The sequence below is a fragment of the Melospiza georgiana genome, chromosome W (assembly GCF_028018845.1).
Source record: "Melospiza georgiana isolate bMelGeo1 chromosome W, bMelGeo1.pri, whole genome shotgun sequence".
Classification (NCBI taxonomy): Eukaryota; Metazoa; Chordata; class Aves; order Passeriformes; family Passerellidae; genus Melospiza; species Melospiza georgiana.
The window spans coordinates 2,963,988-2,984,461 of record NC_080464.1 but is presented as its reverse complement, the minus strand read 5'-3'; the positions used below and the strand labels follow the sequence as shown (position 1 = coordinate 2,984,461).

General features: G+C 43.4%; 1 protein-coding gene across 1 annotated transcript in view; it reads left to right on the top strand.

Annotated features, from left to right (window-relative positions):
• LOC131095428 (Golgi phosphoprotein 3-like) overlaps window positions 1-20,238 on the top strand; it is a 173,149-nt gene extending 152,911 nt beyond the window's left edge. Inside the window, exon 4 of the mRNA XM_058043129.1 lies at window positions 19,814-20,238. Within this exon, the coding sequence (XP_057899112.1) occupies window positions 19,814-20,238 (425 nt within the window). The remainder of the gene's footprint in view (window positions 1-19,813) is intronic.
• Window positions 20,239-20,474: the final 236 nt, after the last annotated feature.

Here is a 20,474-nt window from a genome sequence, read left to right as displayed (position 1 = left end):
ATCCTTTGAATCCCCAGGTTTTGAACCCCTATTTCAATATACCTTCCAAGCAATATCCAACAATTTACTTAGATCTTTTCTCTGCTCTACCTTTTGCAGTTTTATTCTTATGTCATCTGTAGACTGACCTATAAACAGATAGACCAGATGTGCCGTCCCTTCAGCTGATTCGAGGTCCAGAGTAGTGTACTTTCATGCAGCCTCTTTTAGCCTTTTCAAAAAGCCTGTTGGAGATTCATTTTCATTTTGATTTATGTTGTATAATCTCAACCAATTTGTTGCTTTAGGAATTGCATTTTTCATCACATAGACCACCCAATTCTGATATTGTTTCAGCCACTCCCATTTGCTCTGTTACACTGGAGTCCCACTTTGGATCGTCTGAAGGGAAAAAATCATTAACTGACCCTTGAAGAGTACCAGCCACTATCTGTGCTTCTATTGCAGACTGAACTGCCCTCCTTACCATCTCTTTCTCTGTTCTAGCAAACAAAGTATCCATTATGGCTTCTAAATCGTTCCAATCTGGATTTGATTATTGTCTCTTTCTACAAAATTAGCCACTTTTACTGGATTGTATCTATAGTCCTTGCAGCTCAACAAGAGAAAAGGGAACCTTTATTAAGACAGGACCCTGGCTACCCATAACTTGTCTCAAGGGACCTTGTATAACAACTTCTTCCTTTTTAGATCTGGTGCACCTAGCCACAGGGCTAGAGGCTGCTATAGCCACTTGTGCCTTTTTTCCCTTTCTCTTCCCAGCTGTAACAGATGTTTTTTCTCAGTTTCCTCCCCTTTGGAGGAGGTGGTGGAGTGTATGCTGGCAGGTTTGCTTTTAATAGTTTTTGGTTCTGCAGTTTTCCTTGTCCAGGGAGAAGGAGAGTAGGGAGGGTGAACCTGCCTTTCTTTCTTATTGGAGGCCCATATTATTTCCTGTGAGAAATGGAGCCCACTCCTCAGTTGATTTTTAAAAACAATTAATAAAGGACAATAGGGGACAAAATCAATAAAGCAAAAGTAACAGCGCTGGGTGCGCAGCCATAGCCAGAGGCACACCGGCTAACCATACCAACTCTTCTTATATACCCTTTCTATTGCATCAGTCAAATATATATTCATAAATGATTATATATATTCAAACATTTCTTTGAATTGATTTACATATTCCAGGAACTTTTTAGCATAGTCCCTCCTCTGATCTGCCTTTTTAGAGCATGTGCAGTAATCTTGGATGTGGTTTTGAGGGTTGTGTGTCACCCCCCACAATGATCCCCTGTTCCGTGGTTTCAGCACGTGACAGTTATTGATAGTCAAAGTGTCAGTAGCAGGGATTCTCATCACACCCATTCCTCAAATGTTATCTGACCATGCAGACGGTTTAGCTATTTCAGTTATTGTAAGTTAACCACAAGAACTCTAAATCAACATCAGCTACTTCACAAACATGTCTGAGTTATTTTAATTATTGCCAGTTAGGTAAGAAAATAAAAGCATTAGTTATTATTTCACAACTATAGCTACTTCTGCAAAAGTTAACATTATATCATAATGCACAGCACATAGCATCCACTTTAATATTTGCAAAAGCCAAAACTATAATATGTGTTAATTACATTTCCCCGCCTGCCGAATCGGAACTACCCCCACCAGGTAGGACCCGGGTTCCACCCAGTGCCACCCCAGAAGCACCAGGGTATGCGTAGGAAGCTGGCCAAACCGTTGGCCCAAAACTGGGTCCCACTCCCCTACCCTATGCTGCCTAGGGTGGGGGAGAGAGGAGGGGCAGACGGGAAAGTCAGGCTCCTGCCCACCGCCTAATTCCCCTTTTACTGCGGCATGGACTACCGCCCTCAACCTGAGCAGCATAGACAGGACAGAAGAGGGAAGCAGCTTGGATGCCCCCTCCCACTGTGGGAGCCAGGCTCTTAACACCTGTCCTGGACCGTGGGCAGCGCAGGGGCCCCACCCCACCCTTACTGGCAGAGGGTTTCGTCCTCACCGCCCACCATGACAGCTGCACCGCCCACAAGAAGTAGTCATCCCCTGGGGTGGGCTGGTCCCTGCTCCCAGTCCCTCCATGCAGCAGTAGCAAAGGCAGTGGGGCTACTGTGGGCAGCTCAGGTGGGGCTGGGGAGGTCACCACCAATGGCGGTGGTGGTCAGGATTGTAACAAAGGCAGCAGAGCCAGGGCCGGAGCTACCCCTGGCAGCACGGGCAGTGTGGGGCTCCGCCCCCAACCTCGCCTCCACCCACCATGGCAGTGCCCACACAAGCCACCCCGGTAGCACTCCTCTCAGGACCCACATCCCCAACTCCTACGTGGGCAGCATAGAAGGGTCCCAGGGGCAGGAGGTGGGTTGGGCTATGATCATGTTTGTGCATCTGGGCAGCTTCACCTGGTAAAGGCTGCAAAAGGACCAGCGGCAAATGCAAAGGAGCGGGTTGAGGCGGTGCCAGCGGCAGCGGTGGCTGCTAAGGGATGGGTTGCGGCTGCAACAGACGTGGTGGTGCACTGGGAGCCACTCTCGCAGGTCCCTGATTCCCCAGTCCCCTCAAACTCAGAGCTATCAATAAACCTAAGTCTAATATATCTGGATCTCTGACACAGATTTTGCTCTCCAGGGGCTCTTTACACTGTTTCTCCTCTTTCTCTTTCTTTCCTTTTGTTATAAATGATCAAATTGATAGCCAAATTTATGAAAAATTTAACAAAGATTTATTGGGTCAATTACAAAAAATAGAATTTCGAGCAACCACCACAATCAAGACAGCATCAGTCCTGGGAATGGGCGCTGGGTGAAACCAGAGGTTCGTCCGACAGAGTGACAGCTTCCCCTCAAAGGTTCACACTGAGTGTTTCCAGCGTCCAGTTTATATACAGTTTATTCTGCCTGAGGCGAAGATGACCACATCTTTCTATTCACTTCTTCGAATGTAAATCCATTTCCATACATATGTTGAAATAGACAAAGACGGTCCCCAGTCTGCAGACAGAAGTCTAGGTACACAGGGGAGGTTTGCTTTCACATGTAATAAGTTGGTCCCTGAGTACCCAGATGCAATCAGGACGTGTCTGAATCTAGTGAAATTCTTGGGACACAGCAATTAATCACCGGCCAGGAAGGCCCCGATGTTATCTCCCAGGTGCTGGAGACAACAAAGTGATCAAGTGATCGTTGATGGTCCAGGAAGGTCCCATTCAGACATTAAACAGGCCTGATGCTATCTTGAGCTGCCAGGAATTAGTTACAATCTGAATAGAACTGCGTTCCTGGCTGGGGAGGTGTCCTGGTTTAGGGCAAATTTGTTAAAGAATCTGCAAAGGAGGGCCCCTCCAGAAAGCAAAACCCACACGGCCCCTCCCCCCAACCGGTTCGGGAAAAAATTCCTTGGAGAGAGGTGGAAAGAACCTGTTTATTTGACTGGCCCAGCACCCCCCAGCACACAAAATGAACAATACCCGATGACACTGCTCTGAGAAAGATGACAAAATCAGAAAGTCTCTTTCGGGGGTGGTTGCTCTGTTTTCAGTCCCTCCGGCGCTGGGGCAGCTGCTGCAGCCAAACCTTCGGTGTTCCCAGGTCCCAGCCCGGAGCAGGTTCAAGATGGTCACAGAAACAGGAGAGGAGAAACAGTCCAAGAAGGAATGTGGACTGTTTAGCTAGAGCTAGCTAATAAGCAGAGGCCAAAGCAGAGCAGAAGCGAGAGCAGAAAAGAGAGCAAGCAAAGCAGCAAGCTGAAAGCAAGAAGTGAAAAAACAGCCCTATGTACTGCCCGTCTCTGTGTCCCTGATAAGAGAAACCCAAACAAAACTTCCACTCTTCAGAGTCGGTCTTAAAGGCATAGAACAGATGAATGGGGATACAAGCATCATAACGTCACCCCAGGACAGGAGGTTAAAACATTATTTCTACAATATTTTATCTACAGTATTTTATACCCACACATATCTGTTTATACAGCATGAATTAACTACATTACATATCACACTTTCAAAACCATAACAGGCTGCTGCTCCACCAGAGTTTAATTTGATTCATAACATTTTCACTAGTCTGGACGGTTTATAAGGAGTAAAAATAATTCTGAATACAAAACTTCCCGCCATCTTTGTTCATGGCAGAGAATAGACAGAAGTTGAGATACCATAATGTTTTCCAGGGTTCCATATTATGGCCAAGCCTTTCCTCCCTCCAAATTATGTAAAGGCCAAGGCTGAGTAGACAGCCTAATTAATTCTTGGCTTTCAAGAGATGTCTTAGAGCCAGTCAATGCCCCCTAATGTCATAATGCCAAACCTAAGGCAGAATTATCAGGAATTTCTTCATCTTTTGAAAGCCCCCACCCCATATTCTATTTTAGGCAGGGGAAGGAAAAGAAAATAACACTTCCAAGAGCATGTGTTGAACCCACCGCCTTGAAGTGTCAAGTCAAATTCCTAACTCTGTGCACCATCCATTTTAGATCAGCATGAGCAGGCTACTGCAGTCTAGGAAGCACTGGTCCAGAGTGCCCTCCTCCCCCCCATCTCTTTCCACAAAACCAAGATGGCAGCTGCTATGTGGCTCACTGTGGCTCAGCTGAGCCACTGCGAGGAGGAATGTCTTCCTACACACAACAAGGAGACCAAAACTGTGCAGCGTGGATTACGAAAAACCAAGCCAAACCAGGTTAAACTCTGACTGGAGAGGGCAAAGGAAAAAAAGAGAGGAAAAAACCCCAGTTCCCTGAGTCGGGAGTAGAACTGGCATACCTGAGGTTGTGATGCTGGTAGATAGTGCTGGGCACCACCACTAGAGCTGGGTATTTCTTGCTGCACTATAAAACTCTTGTCTCAGAACCAAGCATGGTTCAGCACCCCAACTCCCTCCCTCCTTTTCCACAAGCTGAGCCGAGCTGGGGTTAACCTGTGATTCCCTAGGCAAAAACACAGAGGGGAGAAAAGCCTTGAGGAGCCTCAAGTGGGACCTCCAGGGCCCCTCCCTGTGCTGAGGTGAACCTTCAAAGACTGAACAAACAAATGACCTCCTAAGACCACAACCAAAAGGATCCCACAAAAAGGTCATATTCCAGTCCCCAAAACATGTCTATTTCTGGAAAAAACAAAAATTGCTAGCACAATTATCAAAAATAAATTGCTTTTATATTACCTTCTGCTTCTGTGTGGGATTGGGACTCACAGAGCCTCTCAGATTGCCACAGGAAACTCCTAAAAGGTGCTGGCAGAAGAGCTTCCAGAAGAATGTAACTTGATTCAGAGATGTTCCATAGGATCCTGGAGGTCTTGTCTGGTGGTGCCAAAACTGTTGCCTGGAATAAAACACAGATCTTTTCCAAACAGTGTTAAAATTCTAATATAAAATCAAATCTTTAATTGAAAGCCTTCAAGGGGCACAATATGGTGATATGCACATGTGATACAGTATTTCTACAATTTTTATAAGGTTAGTTGATTCATATACCTATCAAATATTGTCCAATTAGAAAAGTATTTGGTTAGGTAATTTTCCCCCAGGTACTGCCCCATTGAAATTGGTCCAGGGGCTTCTTTGCCCCATTTCTTGCTGCATCTTCTCAGATTCTGGTTGGAAAACAAAATGTCCTTGTTGTAGGTTCTCTTCTTGAAAATAAGATTAAACAGTATTTCAGGATTGTGTTAGAAGGCTAGCTTATTTTTCTAAAATGTAGGGGGAAAGGTTAGGAAAAATGCTAGAAGCTACAACCATGTAATAGCAGTCTACAAAGCTAAAAATATATTTAAAAATATATTAGAAAACTAAAAATCTTTAGGCATCAGTTGCTTTCCAGTTCTTCTTCCTACAGAATAAGCACTGTGGGGTTCCATAGGTGTTATGAATGGAGATGGGAGAGCTTACACAAGTCCTGCCTTTGTCTCAGATTTCTGGCAGTAGCTCTGTTTGAGGCGGCCTGTGCCCCAGATGTCTCTCATTTGCAAGTTCTTAAAAATGGCCAATTAGGTCTATTACAAAATGGATTATTTATTGAATAGACACAAGATCAACATATATAAAACTTTAACCAGACTACTTACTACATAGGATAAAACAAAAGAAATGCTACTTGTAGGTTCATAAGACAGTGCATGATAATAAAGGTACCTATGTTACAGCTAGCGAAAAAATAGTATCGATTAGGAGCCAATGTAACTTACCAACAAATTATAGTGGTGTACAGAAGTCTCCTTTCACTCAACTTCCAGAAGAGTAACTCGAGGCTGACATCTCAACTTTGAGGAGAACTTCCCACACACTCAGAGAGTGTGTAAGAGATTTCTGATTTTATGAAAGTTATAGTGGTCTTTTATAGTTTGTATAAGTGTTGTGTCTGTCAGTCACGAATCTTTGCTTATCCTTTCCCCTGAATTCAGGGCAGGATGTTTATTCCTGGCTAAAGATGTTTTTCAGCCGAGATAATTCACCACAAGGCAAGCTATTCTGGCTTGACTGAGCCATGGGGGGAAAACAGATAAGCTTTTGCTGTATCAGGGGTGAAAGTTCCTGTAACAATAGGCCAGTGGTTTTTGAAGAATAAGCATGGTATTAGCCCACCAGGTGCAAACGATTTTTCATCTCACAACATTTCCCTCCCTTGAGGCTTTTGAAGCTAATCTTCCCTTCAAGCCTTCATAAGCCTCACTTTGGTTTTTTACTAACATCATATAAGTTCCTCATGTTGCATTAGCAATCAGTTTTTATGCAGCTTAAAGCAAGTATCCTAATCACAATTATTACTGTGATCACAATTATACTTTGCAAGAATGAGGTCAACCAACCTATCAGAGAAAATCCAAGTCTTTAAATATTTTATTCAACCATTTACTTTCTAATCTTGCCCTTAATTCACTGCCAGATGCAGCAACCAATTTTATCCTCTCTATCTGATCATCCAATTTATCAGTCACATTTAGAATGTACACACAAGAAGTATTGTTTAAATTCACATAACCACATATTCCATGTTCGTGTAACAGCAATAGGTCTAAAGCCAGTCTTGCAATTGTTCCTTTATTGCAGTAAACCCTTGTTATAGATCGAGTGAGAGCCTTTAGACCAGCCCTGCCTTCGGTTCAGATTTTTGGCAGCAGCTTTACTCAGGTGACCTGCACCTAAATCACTCTGGCTCACAAGTTCTCACGAATGGCTGATCAGGTGTATTAAAAAATTAGTTATTTCTTGAATAGACAGAAGATTAACAGACAAAAGGCCTTAAACAGAGTTACTTACTACACAAGTTAAAAACAAAGAACTACTAGTAGATTGCATAAAACAGTGCACAACATAAGAGTACCTATATTACAGCTAGCAAATAAATAGTAAAGATTAGGAGTCAATGTAACTTAGCACCAATTGATGATGGGGTATACATATAGAGTCCTTTCATTCAACCTCCGGAAAAGTAACCTCGACGTAGGTGTCCCAATTTCAGGGAAAAGCCCCACACTTTTCCAGGGAATGTGCAGAAGACATCTGCTTTGTGAAAGTTTTGTGTAGCTTTTATAGTTTGTAAAGTGAAGTGTCTGTCAGTCAGAAATTCAAGCTTATCTTTCTTCAATCTTGCTCTCAAGGCAAGCTATTTATTGTCAACTGGGAATGCCACCTTCATGGCACCAGAAATAACTCATTAGCAGACAGATGTCCTGATTGTGTTATTTCACCAATTAGCAAATTCGGGGGGGGGGGGGGGGGAGATGCCTTGAGCTATCCCACCAGCTGACAGGCAGAACAGATAAACCCTCCTGTGGTAGGGGAACATCCTGCTACAACCCCAATTGAGTTGTATTCACTAAAGTTTCCATTTGTAGAGTCAAAATTTGTATGACTAGTCTGTTCCTAAAGGTAGATATTTAAAGAGTAAAGATGGATTCTAAAATCCATCCCACTATAGTTCCCATACTGGGATGTTTCCAAGTTTCATCACATTTAACTTTCCTCCATAGTCAGGTTCCCAAGGGTGACTCCTTCCACAAGGGACATAATGTTAATGCTCTCAGTGTCCATTGCACTCTTGATTCTCCCAAGGGCAAATGTGTGGTCCAATTTCCATTACTTCCTACCCATACTGTTTGTCCTAATGATTTTACTGTGTCCTGCTGACAGTCTAGATCTCTCCAAGTCTCATTGTTTGTTAGGTGAGACCAGGTGTCATTAAGAAAGGTAGAATAATTTATACAAACACATCCCAACCTTAGAGCCTGGGCCACAGTCGTAAGCTGCTGTACCTCAGGATTCCTACTAGCACAAGTGTATATTTGAGTGCAATTCCACTTTTCCTTAGTCCTTGGATCCTTTTGCCTTGATCTCATTAAATCAGGATATTTTATACCTACCTGTAAGGGGTCCTTTGGGAGGCCTGGACTCGCTTCCCAGTCTAGGCACCACTGAACTGGCTGGATATATTCCCATTGTCCTGCTTGAGGTTTATTCCATACTTCTGGTATTTGACATCCCCAAGGTGTATTAGTGCAATCCGTCAGCCGATAAATAGTTCCTGAAATTATTTTCAGATCCGAATTTGAGATATTGCAATTCTCAAGGGTATCATTCTTATGTGTCCATTTTATTCTCCTTCTATCCCTGTCCAATTGGCATGGGTACTATTTCCTTCCCACATGTGTTCCCATATTTTTGTCAGATTGCTGACTAAGACACCCCACAGAACTGGATTTTCTGCAGAGGTTGGTATTGGTAATCAACCTGTTACAAAACTCTAAGCAAAAACCAAGTAATACAAATTCCCCCCAATGAGAAATAAAATAGAAAACTTCCCAGTGTTAGTTAATCTTGTTTCCTTCATATTTTCATGCATAAAGGATTATCCATCAGTTTACAATACGTGATTGTTTTACCCATGTGTGATGAACCCAGTGCTTGAATCCTTCTACCTTGAGTGCAGTGTAGGTGTTATGGATAAGAGTTTGTAATTGCTTACAAAATCGCCAGCAAGAGTATGAGCAAAAGTCAGATTTAATATTAAGCAACAAAGCATGACAAGTTTATTGGCAAGACTGACTCTATTACTTACAAGACAGCTAAGGCACAACAAAGGAAAACAAGCAACAACAAAACCAAACAAAATCTGGGCAATCAAACCACAAATTAACTGAGAACTATCTAGGGGGCTGTGTGTGGATGTGTGGGTGTGGGGGGCTATGTGTGTCAAAAGAGTATGGGCAAGGATAAAAAGGAACATGGCCTAAAAATTTAATAACAGTCAAACTTAGCAGTACTTTAACTTAACTTACACCTTAAGCCTAACAACTTAACATAGGAAAAACACTTAACTTATACCTAACTTAAACTATAACTTAATTTATAGCTTAACTGTAACCATCTAACAGAGGAATAATGCTTAACAGCAGTTAACCTAACTTATAACTTTGAAGTTATACGTAGCAACTCAGCAGAAGGACACTTAGCAACACTTAGCTTATAAGTTGTTTAACAACTTAGCAACAACACTTAGAAGCATTTAAGTAATTTTATAACTATAACTTAACCTTACTGACAGGCCTAACTTACTTGGATATCTGAGGTACTTAAACATCTAAGAAAGCAGTATTTCTCTCAGCTTTGCTATAGCATATGCACAGGGGCATGCACTCAGGCAGAACCAGTCAGTGCAAGGAAGGTACCTGTGAAAAATTGCCCTCAGAGGTCAGTGAAATACTCACTTCGGATCCTTTTGCATCTCCCGATGGGTGAAGCATCTGGCCTCGAAAAGTGAGGATATTGGCCCAGGATACATTTTTTTCGGTGGTCCTCCAAGTATAGCAAACCTGAGGGTTTCCTGTCTCTGAGAGGTGTCCCACTCAGAGGGAGGTTGCTGGTCAGAGCCTGCTGCATTCCAGGAGAGCTCAAAGGGTCTCCTTTTCAACTGCTGTTTCTAGGGTTGCAAGAGAGTGGGCTTTAGTTGTAACGATGTTTTATCCTGGCCATAGTTTGAGTCGTCGCTTTCTTTGAAAGTGTGAGAACAGCAATGTGTGTTGGTTTAAAGACAAATTTAGGAGAAAAACACTCTGGAAATGAGTGTTTCCTCTAAAGAAAAGGGTTCCAACAATCCATTTCCACCAATTAAAAAAAAAATAAAATTAGTGGATGAAAGTGGAAAAACCAACTGTTTATTGACAGAGTCCCCACACAGCACAGGAAAAAAAGATGAATAAATGCTAGATATTGAATTTTCAGAACGTACTCACACACACACCAGAACGAAAAACCCCAAAATGCCAGGGAAAGAAAAAAACCCACAATGTCTGTCCATATGGTGGGGAGAAAAATAATGGCACCAGCTGCAGTCTCAGGGAAGGAAAAAAACCCAAAGGGCTCACACAGCAGCTCAGGCAAAACAGATGAGAACCTGGTGAATCTCTGGTGTGGGTGCCCTCTTTGCAGCAGATGAAACTGGTGGATTTGGTGTCCTTTCTCTTGTTGGTTCGGCTGTTCCAAGGTCTGGGGCCTGGTCAGAGCGGCCCCTCACTGTCCCACCAGTCCCCAGATGATTCATCTCCTGTCGATTGTTCTCTCTGATCTCAGATCAAAACCAAACTGAACAGTTCAAGGAAAAAAAACCTGCTGAAGGACTGCCATCGCAGTCTCCAAGGTCAGGGAAAGGGAAAAAACATTATTGCCTAAGCTAGTGCCACATGGCACCACAGACACCTGAGAGTGAGGCTTTGAAAAAAGCCCACCTAAGAGCCCTAAGGCTTCCCCCTTCCCTGGACCCACCTTAAAGCTATAGCAACCATTTCTGAGCATAGAGCAGACCACTCCAAGACATTCCACCCCTTATTCCATGTTGTCTGCTTAATGCCCAAATTAATACACTCCACCGCTAAACACACACATCTATACATATATCCATATAACTATATACAAATAGTGGCAGTGACATTCAGCAAGCAGTGGTACGTAGGCATTCCAACATTACAAACTGTTCTCACCCAAAATCTAATCCCCCTGAGGTACACAATGTGTTTCCCTGTCCCTCTGCATTACCCACCAAGTGCAACCAGGTCCCTGAGCAAAGAAAACCCCACAGATGGGTTTGTCTTTACTCGAGGCAGAATTAATTTAAACATTGTTCCCTAACAAACCTCTGACATGTACTACTGGAACCTTGTCTCCATCTGCTGTATGCAGGGATTTGGATTAGGCAGGGCCTGCTCAGTTAGTGGAGCCAACCAGGTGGCCTTTGCTAAATGCATCTCCCAGTTTCTGAAAATCCCCCAGCCCAGTGCCTTCAAGGTGGTTTTTAGTAGTCGGTTGCACCACTCAACTTTCCCAGCAGCTGGTGCATGATAAGGAATATGGTACACCCACTCAATGCCATGTTCCCTAGCCCAGGTGTTGATAAGGCTGTTCTTGAAATGAGTCCCCTTGTCAGACTCAATTCTCTCATGGGTATCATGCCTCCAAAGGACTTGCTTTTTAAGGCCCAAGATGGTGTTCTGGGAAGTAGCATGAGGCACAGAGTAGGTCTCCAACCATCCAGTGGTGGCTTCTACTGTTGTGAGCATGTAACACTTGCCTTGGAGGGTTTGGGGCAGTGTGATGTAATGTGCCAGGCCTCCCCATACTTATATTTGGACCATTTTCCCTCATACCATAGGGGTTTCACTCGCTTGGCTTACATGATTGCAGCGCACATCTCACAGTCATGGATAACCTGGGAGATACTGTCCATGGTCAAATCCACCCCTTGGTCTCGTGCCCACTTATAGGTGGCATCTCTGCTCTGATGGCCTGAGGCATCATGGGCCCATTGAGCTAGGAGCAACTCTCCCTTGTGTTGCCAATCCAAAACTATCTGTGACACGTCTATTTTTTCAGCCTAATCTACCTACTCATTGTTTTGGTGCTCCTCATTAGCCTGACTCTTGGGAACATAAGCATTTACATGACAGACCTTCACAGGTATCTTATCTACCCAGGCAGTGATGTCTTTCCACTCTTCAGCAGCCCAGGTTGGTTTTCCCCTACATTGGCCTTTTTCCAGCTTCCCAGCCACCCCCACAGAGCATTGGCTACCACCCATGAGTTAGGTTAGAGGTAGAGCTTTGGCCACTTCTCTCTTTCAGCAATGTCCAAGGCCAACTGGACTGCTTTGAGTTCAGCAAGTCGGCTTGATCCACCTTCTCCTTCAGTAGCTTCTGCAACCTGCCATGTGGGGCTCCATACAGCTGCTTTCCACTTTTGGTTCATTGCTACGATGTGACAGGAACCGTCAGTGAAAAGAGCACAGTTTCTTCTTGTGGCAGTTGGTTGTACAGTGGTGCTTCCTCAGCCCGTGTCACCTGTTCTGCTCCTCTTTGTCAGTCAAACCAAAGTTTTCACCTTCAGGCGAATTTGTAATTATTTTCAAAATCCCTGGGCAGTTTGGGTTTCCAGTACGGGCACACTGTGTGATGAGGGCAATCAATTTACTCCATGTGGTCTCAGTGGCATCAGAGCCTAAGAGCCTCAAAGCTCCCCCCTCCCCCAGGCCCACCTTAAAGCTACAGCTACCATTTCAGGGCATAGAGAAGATGGTTAGGGAATAGGAAACCATCCCAAGACATAATGTTATGCCATTCAGGCAAGAAGAATATTTTCCAAGGCTGGTCATAAGGAAAACGGGAGCTTGTTAGCAATTCCTGGGAGCAGACAGTATTTCTGATAAGCTCAGAAAGGGCTGAGCTCGGGTGCTGTTTTCAAGGCCAAAGCCTAACAAGCATTTCTGAGATCACACTGCAGCCTGGAAAGGAGGAGGGGGAGGAAGAATGCCCCACCACAGTAGGTTACCAAGAGGACTTTATATGGTCCCTTCCACTTCTCCTGGATTGGTCAAAAATTCCAGGTTCTGATGCACACCATATCTCCTGGTTGGAAAGGATGTACATGCAAGTCTAGTTCTAATGATCTGCTGATAACAATGTGCCTTTTAAGACTTAAAAGAGTTAGTCGCAGTGGTATTAAATATTAATTGCAGCAAAACTTTTGCGACTTCCCTTGGCTTGTTGGTGCAACATGGGAAAGCTTTTGGCCATCCAGAAAAAGTATCTACCAATACCAAAATGTACCAGTCCCCATTCTGCCTGGGCAGTTCTGCAAAATCAATTTGGCAATAATCACCTGGTGAATTCCCCTGTTTTACTAGCCCCGAAGGCAACTTTCTTCCTTTCTTGGGATTATCTTGCAAACAAATCCCATATTTTTCAATAACGGATCTATTAATTTCTGTCATTTTTGTGCTTATTATATTCCTTGGTAAACTAGTTACCATATTCTTTATTTCCTAATGTGTTTCCTGATGTTTCAGTTCGGTTATCTTATACATTAATTGTGGAGGTACAATTACCTGCCCACATGAGGTTACCAATCATCTGCTGGGATTTTCTGTAGCTTCTAATGATGGGGCTAACTGCCTGTCCTGAGTACTATAATTTGGTTTTTGTTCCAGGACATTCAACTTTTTGCTAGGTATTAATGCAAGGATACCTTGTTCAGTAACCTCTTTAGCTGTTTTGTTAGCTAACTGATTCCCTGTATTAAATGGGGAGTCTCCAAACTGATGGGCTTTACAAGGGCATCAGGGCCACTTCTTTTGGCTTCTGCACACCCTGTAGTAGTTGACTAATTTCTTCTTTGTACTCAGTAGGAGACCTCTGTGCTGATAACAATCCCCATTCCTTCCATATGGCTCCACATGCATGTATTATTCCAAAAACATATTTTAAATTGTTCCAGATGTTTATCCTTTTTCCTTCTGTGATTTCTAGCCCTCAGTGTAAGGTCGTTAATTCTGCTTTTTGTGTGGATGTGTTAAAAGGTAAAGCCTGGGCTTCTGTTACCTGGGTCGAGATTCCCACTGCATACCTAGCTGCCCATCTTCCATTTTGTACCACGTTACTCCCACCAGTGTACAGGTCCAGTTCCAGGTCGTGGATGGGATCACTCTTGAGATATGGTCTGCCAGAACACACTTGTTCAATGATTATCAGGCAGTCATGGCACAAAGGTCTCTGGGCTTCTTCTGAAGCCTGAAGAAACACGGCTGGGTTCAAAGTAGTGGTTACCTTAAGCTCAACATTGTATTGCTCCAATAGGGCAACTTGGCATTTCAGCATCCTGCTGGCTATATCCAATGTCTTCCTTTTTGTTCCAAACCAGTTGTTACCATGTGGGGCTCATTTCAGCTTTTGTGCTTGCTGGATTCAAAGCTCTTCAGCTACCACTGCTCTCAAGTATCCGGGACATCCTTTACTCGCATTTTTCAGTTATTGGGAAAAGCACCTCAAATGCTGTGCCAGTACCCCTAGTGCCAGGTGCATCCTTTCATGCGAAAATAACTCAAATGGTTTGGTTCAGTCTGGGAGTCCCAGTACAGGGGTTGCTATTTAGGGTCCTTTTAGGGATTTAAAGGCCCTCTGACTATCAGGAGTCCATACCAAGTATTTTTCAGTGCAGGATCATGCAAGGGCTTCACCAGTACCCCACAATTGGCTATCCATAAATGACACCATCTGGCCATACCTAAGAAGGCTTGTAGAACTCTGGTCCTTTGCTCCAGAGTGTGGCAAATGGCTTCTTTTCAGCTGCTTCCCAAGCTTCTTTTTCCCTGCAAGATCTCAAAACCAAGATATATTACTGCTTCTTTGTCTATTTTTGCCATTTGCTTTGACACCCTCTATCCAGATTATCCCAAGAAATTTAACAGACTTTCAGTAGCATCGAGGCACTTCCTTTCAGTCTTGGTTGCTGGCAGAATATCACCTACACATTATGATAAAGTTCTGTCTAGATTTTCCACCTTTCCAATTTCTTTTGCCAACTGATTGCCAAATATAGTGGGGCTCTTTTGAAGCCCCGGAGTAGCACAGTCCATGTTAGTTGCATCTTCCATCCAGCGTTTGGATTCTCCCACTCAAAAGCAAACAATTTCTAACTATCTGGGTCAAGAAGTACTATAGAAAAAGGCATCCTTAAAATTGAGCACTGTGAACCATTTGTAGTCCTCTTTCAGTGCTGTCAAGACTGTGTACAGATTAACTGCTACTAAATGAATATCAGGTACTATTTTATTAATGGCCCTTACCAAATCAATAGTCCCCATTTTGCTTTCTAACTTGCATATTGACATATTATATTCTGATTCACACTCTTTCCATAACCGGTATTCTAAAAATTTTTCTATAAGCTTCTCCAACTTTTTCCTTGCCTCCTTCTTAATAGGATATTGTTTTCACATTACTGGTCTGGCCTCAGGTTTGAGAGTAATCTGCGGAAAGTGAAGGGAAACGAACACACCCTAGCGATGATCTTTGTCTCCGATTTATTGATCCAGCTTACACACTTTTATAGTAGTGTTAATTAAGCTCATACATATTGCAAAACCCAAGCTCATCATTGGTTACACATTACATGCCAACCCCTCCTTTGTTGCTAATACCTGTGGTTTCTTGTTGAGGCTAATACTTGTTTTCCTCACCCTGCTGTTGACTTGTTATTGAGCACCCTTCAAGGACTCCATGTTTTCCACCATGTTTTTCTCATCACTTAGCCAAGGACACGGTGTTTATTGTTTTAAGGAAAAAGCCTGAGAACTTGCTGCTTACAGCTGCCTTTTACTTTTTAACCAGCTGTATATGATCATGGCCTTTTTCTATAAGCCATGTCTGAACAAAACTCTCCAACAGTAATCCTCACTGATTTGGCCACATTTGATCATCCAGGCATCTCAGTTGCCCATGCCACTAGAGTTACAGCATTCTCTACCTCCTCTGGGAATTCTTCTACCTCATTTAATTCCTGTAACATAAAAATTTTTGCCTCAACGGCTTTTGATTTGGGTATTTGAATTTGTATTTCCTCATCCTGGAAAGTTATTTGAGCATTCAATTTTCCCAATAAATCTCTCCCCAACAAGAGGATTGAACATTCAGGCTTATACAAGAATTGGTGCATCCCCCACCATTTTCTTAATTTAAATAGGAACGGTTGCATAAAAGGCCTGTTCTCTTTCCTCTGTGTCACACCCACAACACTTACCGGTTCAAAGCTAAATTTTCCTCTGCATGTATTCAGTACCGAATAAGCTGCTCCTGTATCAATTTTAAAATTTACATTTTCATTCCTCAGCAATAATGTAACTAGAGGCTCAGCTGAGGATGATCCCCTTGATCCCCTTCAGGGAAATTCTTCATCTTTGCTTAAGGTCATGAGCTTGATGGTTTGAAGAGACAGATTTTGGTTTCCTGTCTGATTTCCCCTGACCTTCTCCAGTGTCCCCCTTCTTTACAAATTGCCAGTGTACTTCAACCACCAATTATTACAATACTAAATGTCAAAGTATACATCAGCTACCAACTATTACAATACTCAACCAATTGTTTCTGAGTGAAGGGTCCTGTCTTAGGTATGGTTTGTTATTCCATATCATTTGGGGGGGTTTTGTTCTGTTTTTTCTTGTTTATGAGGTGGCTACTGCCCCCTCTCCCCCTCCCCGTTCATCTTCCCTGGCTCTGGGAGTATCAAGATGAGTGGGGAGTCAGGCCCGGGTTTTGGGAGAGAGATGAGGGCGGAGCCAGGGGCATCCCCTTCCTTCCGGGCAGGCTGTTCGGCTGGCCATGCAGCTGGTATCTCTGACCAGGGATACTGCTGCTTCTGTGGGTTTTCCCTGTTTCTTTTTGTTTCTTTTGCTTCGGCACTGTGACTTGGCTTGCCGGCTTACTTCTCTGCTGCTCTGCTGTTGGGAAGCCCAGAGCCAGTGCAAGCCGTGCCAGCACCCAAGAACACCGTCATTTCCTGCTGGGGGCTGCTCCCCTCCACTCAGCCCGGACCCAGGGGCCAGCCAGCGCCACTGAGAAATCCTGAGGAGCCTCTCCCTGTCGTGTTCAGCAGCCAGGCTGCCACTGCCCAACCCCTGCCGTTTCTCTGTCACTGCTCCGGGGTTTTTGCTACACTGTAGCCTTTCATCCCTTGCCTGCTGGGACGCTCCACAGTTTCAGCTACAGCTGCGGAGATTCTGATACATCTCATCTACCACTCTGGGATTTTTCTCGTTCCGGCCATTCCAGCTTGCTGCTTCCGAGGTTTTCTGCTACAGCTCCTTTTACCATCCAGAGAGGGCACCAGGATCGGCTGCCCCTGTGTGTTTGTAAAGGAAGCCCCTTTCCCATCCCTTCTGCTGGCACGCCCACCATTGTCTACGTGAGAGATGGCCAAACCCGCGCCACAGTCCTCCTCTGCAGCCGTGAGAGAATCATCGCACCCCCCTGCCCGGCTGGGGAGCCACCAGCGCCTCTGCCGGTTGTGACCAGAATTACACCAGAGGGGAAGGTGCTTGGCAGCCAAGACAAGGCTGTTAATGGGTTTCTGGTTTTGTTTGTTGTTGCTGCCATTGTTGTTTTTGTTTGCCTTCTTATACATACTAGTAAAGAATAGTAAAGAAATGTTCTTTATTTTCTCATATCTTTACCTGAAAGCCCCTTCATTTCAAAATTATAATAATTTGGAGTGAAGGGGGTCATATTTTCCATTCCAAGGGAGGGTCCTGCTTTCCTTGGCAGACACCTGTCTTTCAAACCAAGACAAGTCCTCCCACAATTTTCCCCAATGTTTTAAGATGCATCTCAGGGGGTATTTTTCCAGAATGCCCCCTCTTCACTCGATGATCCATTCCCCATTTGAACCATGTGGTATTCCAAACCCATTACTATTTAGCAGCTCCTAGAAGAAAACTTCCCTGTTCCCACCTTAGGTACCTTTAAACTTAACCCTGTGAAGCTTTTGTTGCACCTTATGCGTAGGTTAACACCTTTAAAGTAAATAATGCCTTTTTCTTACCAGGAGTCTTGCTCTAATTACCTTTGGCCCAGGGATTGCATGTTCTCCCCAACAATATGTCAGTGCCAGCAGGAGGTCCTGCGATCCCTCAGATCAGTTGAAATCTAAGAGTAGGCCCTATCTGAGGTTGCCAAAACTCTTACCAAAAATCAGTAGAAAAAAACCTCCTTAACACCAACGTAGCATTAAGAAGCAGGAATTCTTTATTAGGCTGGATGCACAAGGGAATATCTCCTCTGAAAATTGTGCATGCTGAGTACAGAAAATGCTCCTGTTTATATACTGTATTTTACATACATATTCATTGATTTTCCTGGAATAAACACACATATGATAACCATTTCCCTAAAATCATTAACCTATGTTCCCTCCCCATTATGCATACATTCTTCTGTCCTGGGGGTATCTTTGGTGGTTTCTGGTGGTCAGCAACCCCAAAATCATACCTGACCACCTGGTGAACTGGTAAAAGTTGGCACAACTGGGCTGGTTGCTTTCCAGTTTTATTTCCTACAGAATAAACATTGTGCAGTTCCATAGACCAGTGGGTTTTGAAGAATAAGCATTTTATTAACCCACCAGGTGCAAACAATTTTTCTACTGGCAACCTTAGCTTTCTCAGTAGTTGTTGATGCTGATTTTGTGCTTTTAAAATTCCCTCCTCTAAGCACACACATTGAAGTACCCAGTTCTCCTGCCTTTACAAAAAAAAAAATAGAAAATTTTTATTGAAATATTGAAATATCAAAGCCTGTGTCCAACATGTGCTTGTGTGTAATGTATACACACCTACACTCACACAGTGCATGTTACTGTTTCATCCAGTGGGGGCAGAAAGGAAGAAAAGAATGTAAACATGAAGAAATAGAGAAATTAGTAGGACATATAGTGCAGGTGTTGCTTATCCCTGTGGCAGAATGAATGGCAATGATGCATCTTCCAGCTTCTAATTTGATAAAAGCTGGGAAGTAGACTAATGGACAAGATTAGAGGAGATGCTCGTTTTTTTTTTAACTCTTTCTTCATAACTGTGTGCAGTGTTTTGTTTGATGGTTTGTTTGGGAGGTTTATGGGGTTTTTTCTTTCCCTTCAGTACAAGAGTGGTTATTTATCATATCCCTAATCAAGACATGGTGTCTTGGTTTGAAAAGACAGGTGTCTGCTAAGGAAGGCAGGAACCTTCCTTGAAATGGAAAATGTAAACCCTCTCCCTCAGAATTATAGTTTTTAAATTAAAGGGCTCTCAGGCAAAGATATGGGAAGAGGAATAGCACTTCTTTACTAGAGTCAGAATATGACCTGACACCCTGTTAGTCAGTGTGTTGATAGCAGTCTGATTAAATGGTGGCTGCAGTCCTCCTGGAGTGACAGGTGACAGATGTTGTTCTGTTGAAGCAGTGATCCTGTAGAAGGGTGTAGTTTTCCTCTGAAGGTCCAGAGGTGGTGTAGATGGACCTGGTCTTCCTCTGGAAATCCAGTGGAGAAGAAAGCTGCTCCTCTTGGAATCCAGTGGGGAAAGGCTCCTTCTGGTATTCCAAAATCTCAGATTATATCCATGTAGGAATGCTTGGCTCCTCCCCCTGGGCAGAGCTTCTCACAATGGGATGATGTAATTTTATCAGTCATGCAGTGATATTCAATGGCCCATTAACAGACAATATCTCCCCAGAGGGAGGATTGGCTGTGGAAGAGATAAAGAACATTTCCCAATTAGCAGTTATTAAGATAACTGCCCCACCTCTAACAGATGGGAAATTGAATACACACATATCTTACAACCCAGGACACATGGCTTAGTAGCTTTTTGTGCAAACTTTAAATACTGACATGGGTATAATATCTTAGCGTAATTAAGCTATATTAATTTGACAGCTCATTCTGCAGCGGACAGAGGAGACAATCACTGTAATAATACAGTTTAAACTTTCCCTGACTCTTGCCTTTTTTCTTGTTTTTTTTTTTTCTTTTAGGTGAAACATGGAACCCATTGAAGTTGCATTATCAATTGCGAAATGTCCGTGAACGGTTAGCGAAAAATCTAGTAGAAAAAGGTGTACTGACCACAGAAAAACAAAACTTCCTTCTTTTTGACATGACTACACACCCTCTCACCAACAACAATATCAAGCAGCGCCTGATTAAGAAGGTTCAAGAAGCAGTTCTTGACAAATGGGTGAATGACCCTCACCGCATGGAGAAGCGCTTGCTAGCACTTGTTTATTTAGCCCATGCCTCAGATGTTCTGGAGAACGCTTTTGCCCCCCTTCTGGATGAGCAGTATGATTTAGCCACAAAGAGAGTGCGGCAGCTTCTAGATTTAGACCCTGAGGTTGAATGTATGAAAGCCAACATGAATGAGGTTCTATGGGCTGTTGTAGCAGCTTTCACAAAATAACTGCATTCAGACCAAAGTGTTCTCTCTTCTTTCATGTAAACCCATTGTTTCTCTTCAATATTATTGACTATTCATGTTTTCTGTAATTTGTACCTTCTCACATGATGAATCAACTCTTGTTTAAAAGAAATCATGTGGTAAATTCCCTCCTTCTCTATCTGTATACAGGATTCTGCTGGTACAAGAGACCTTCCCATTTAAAGACAACAGAAAAAAGAAAATGTACTGCCATATTG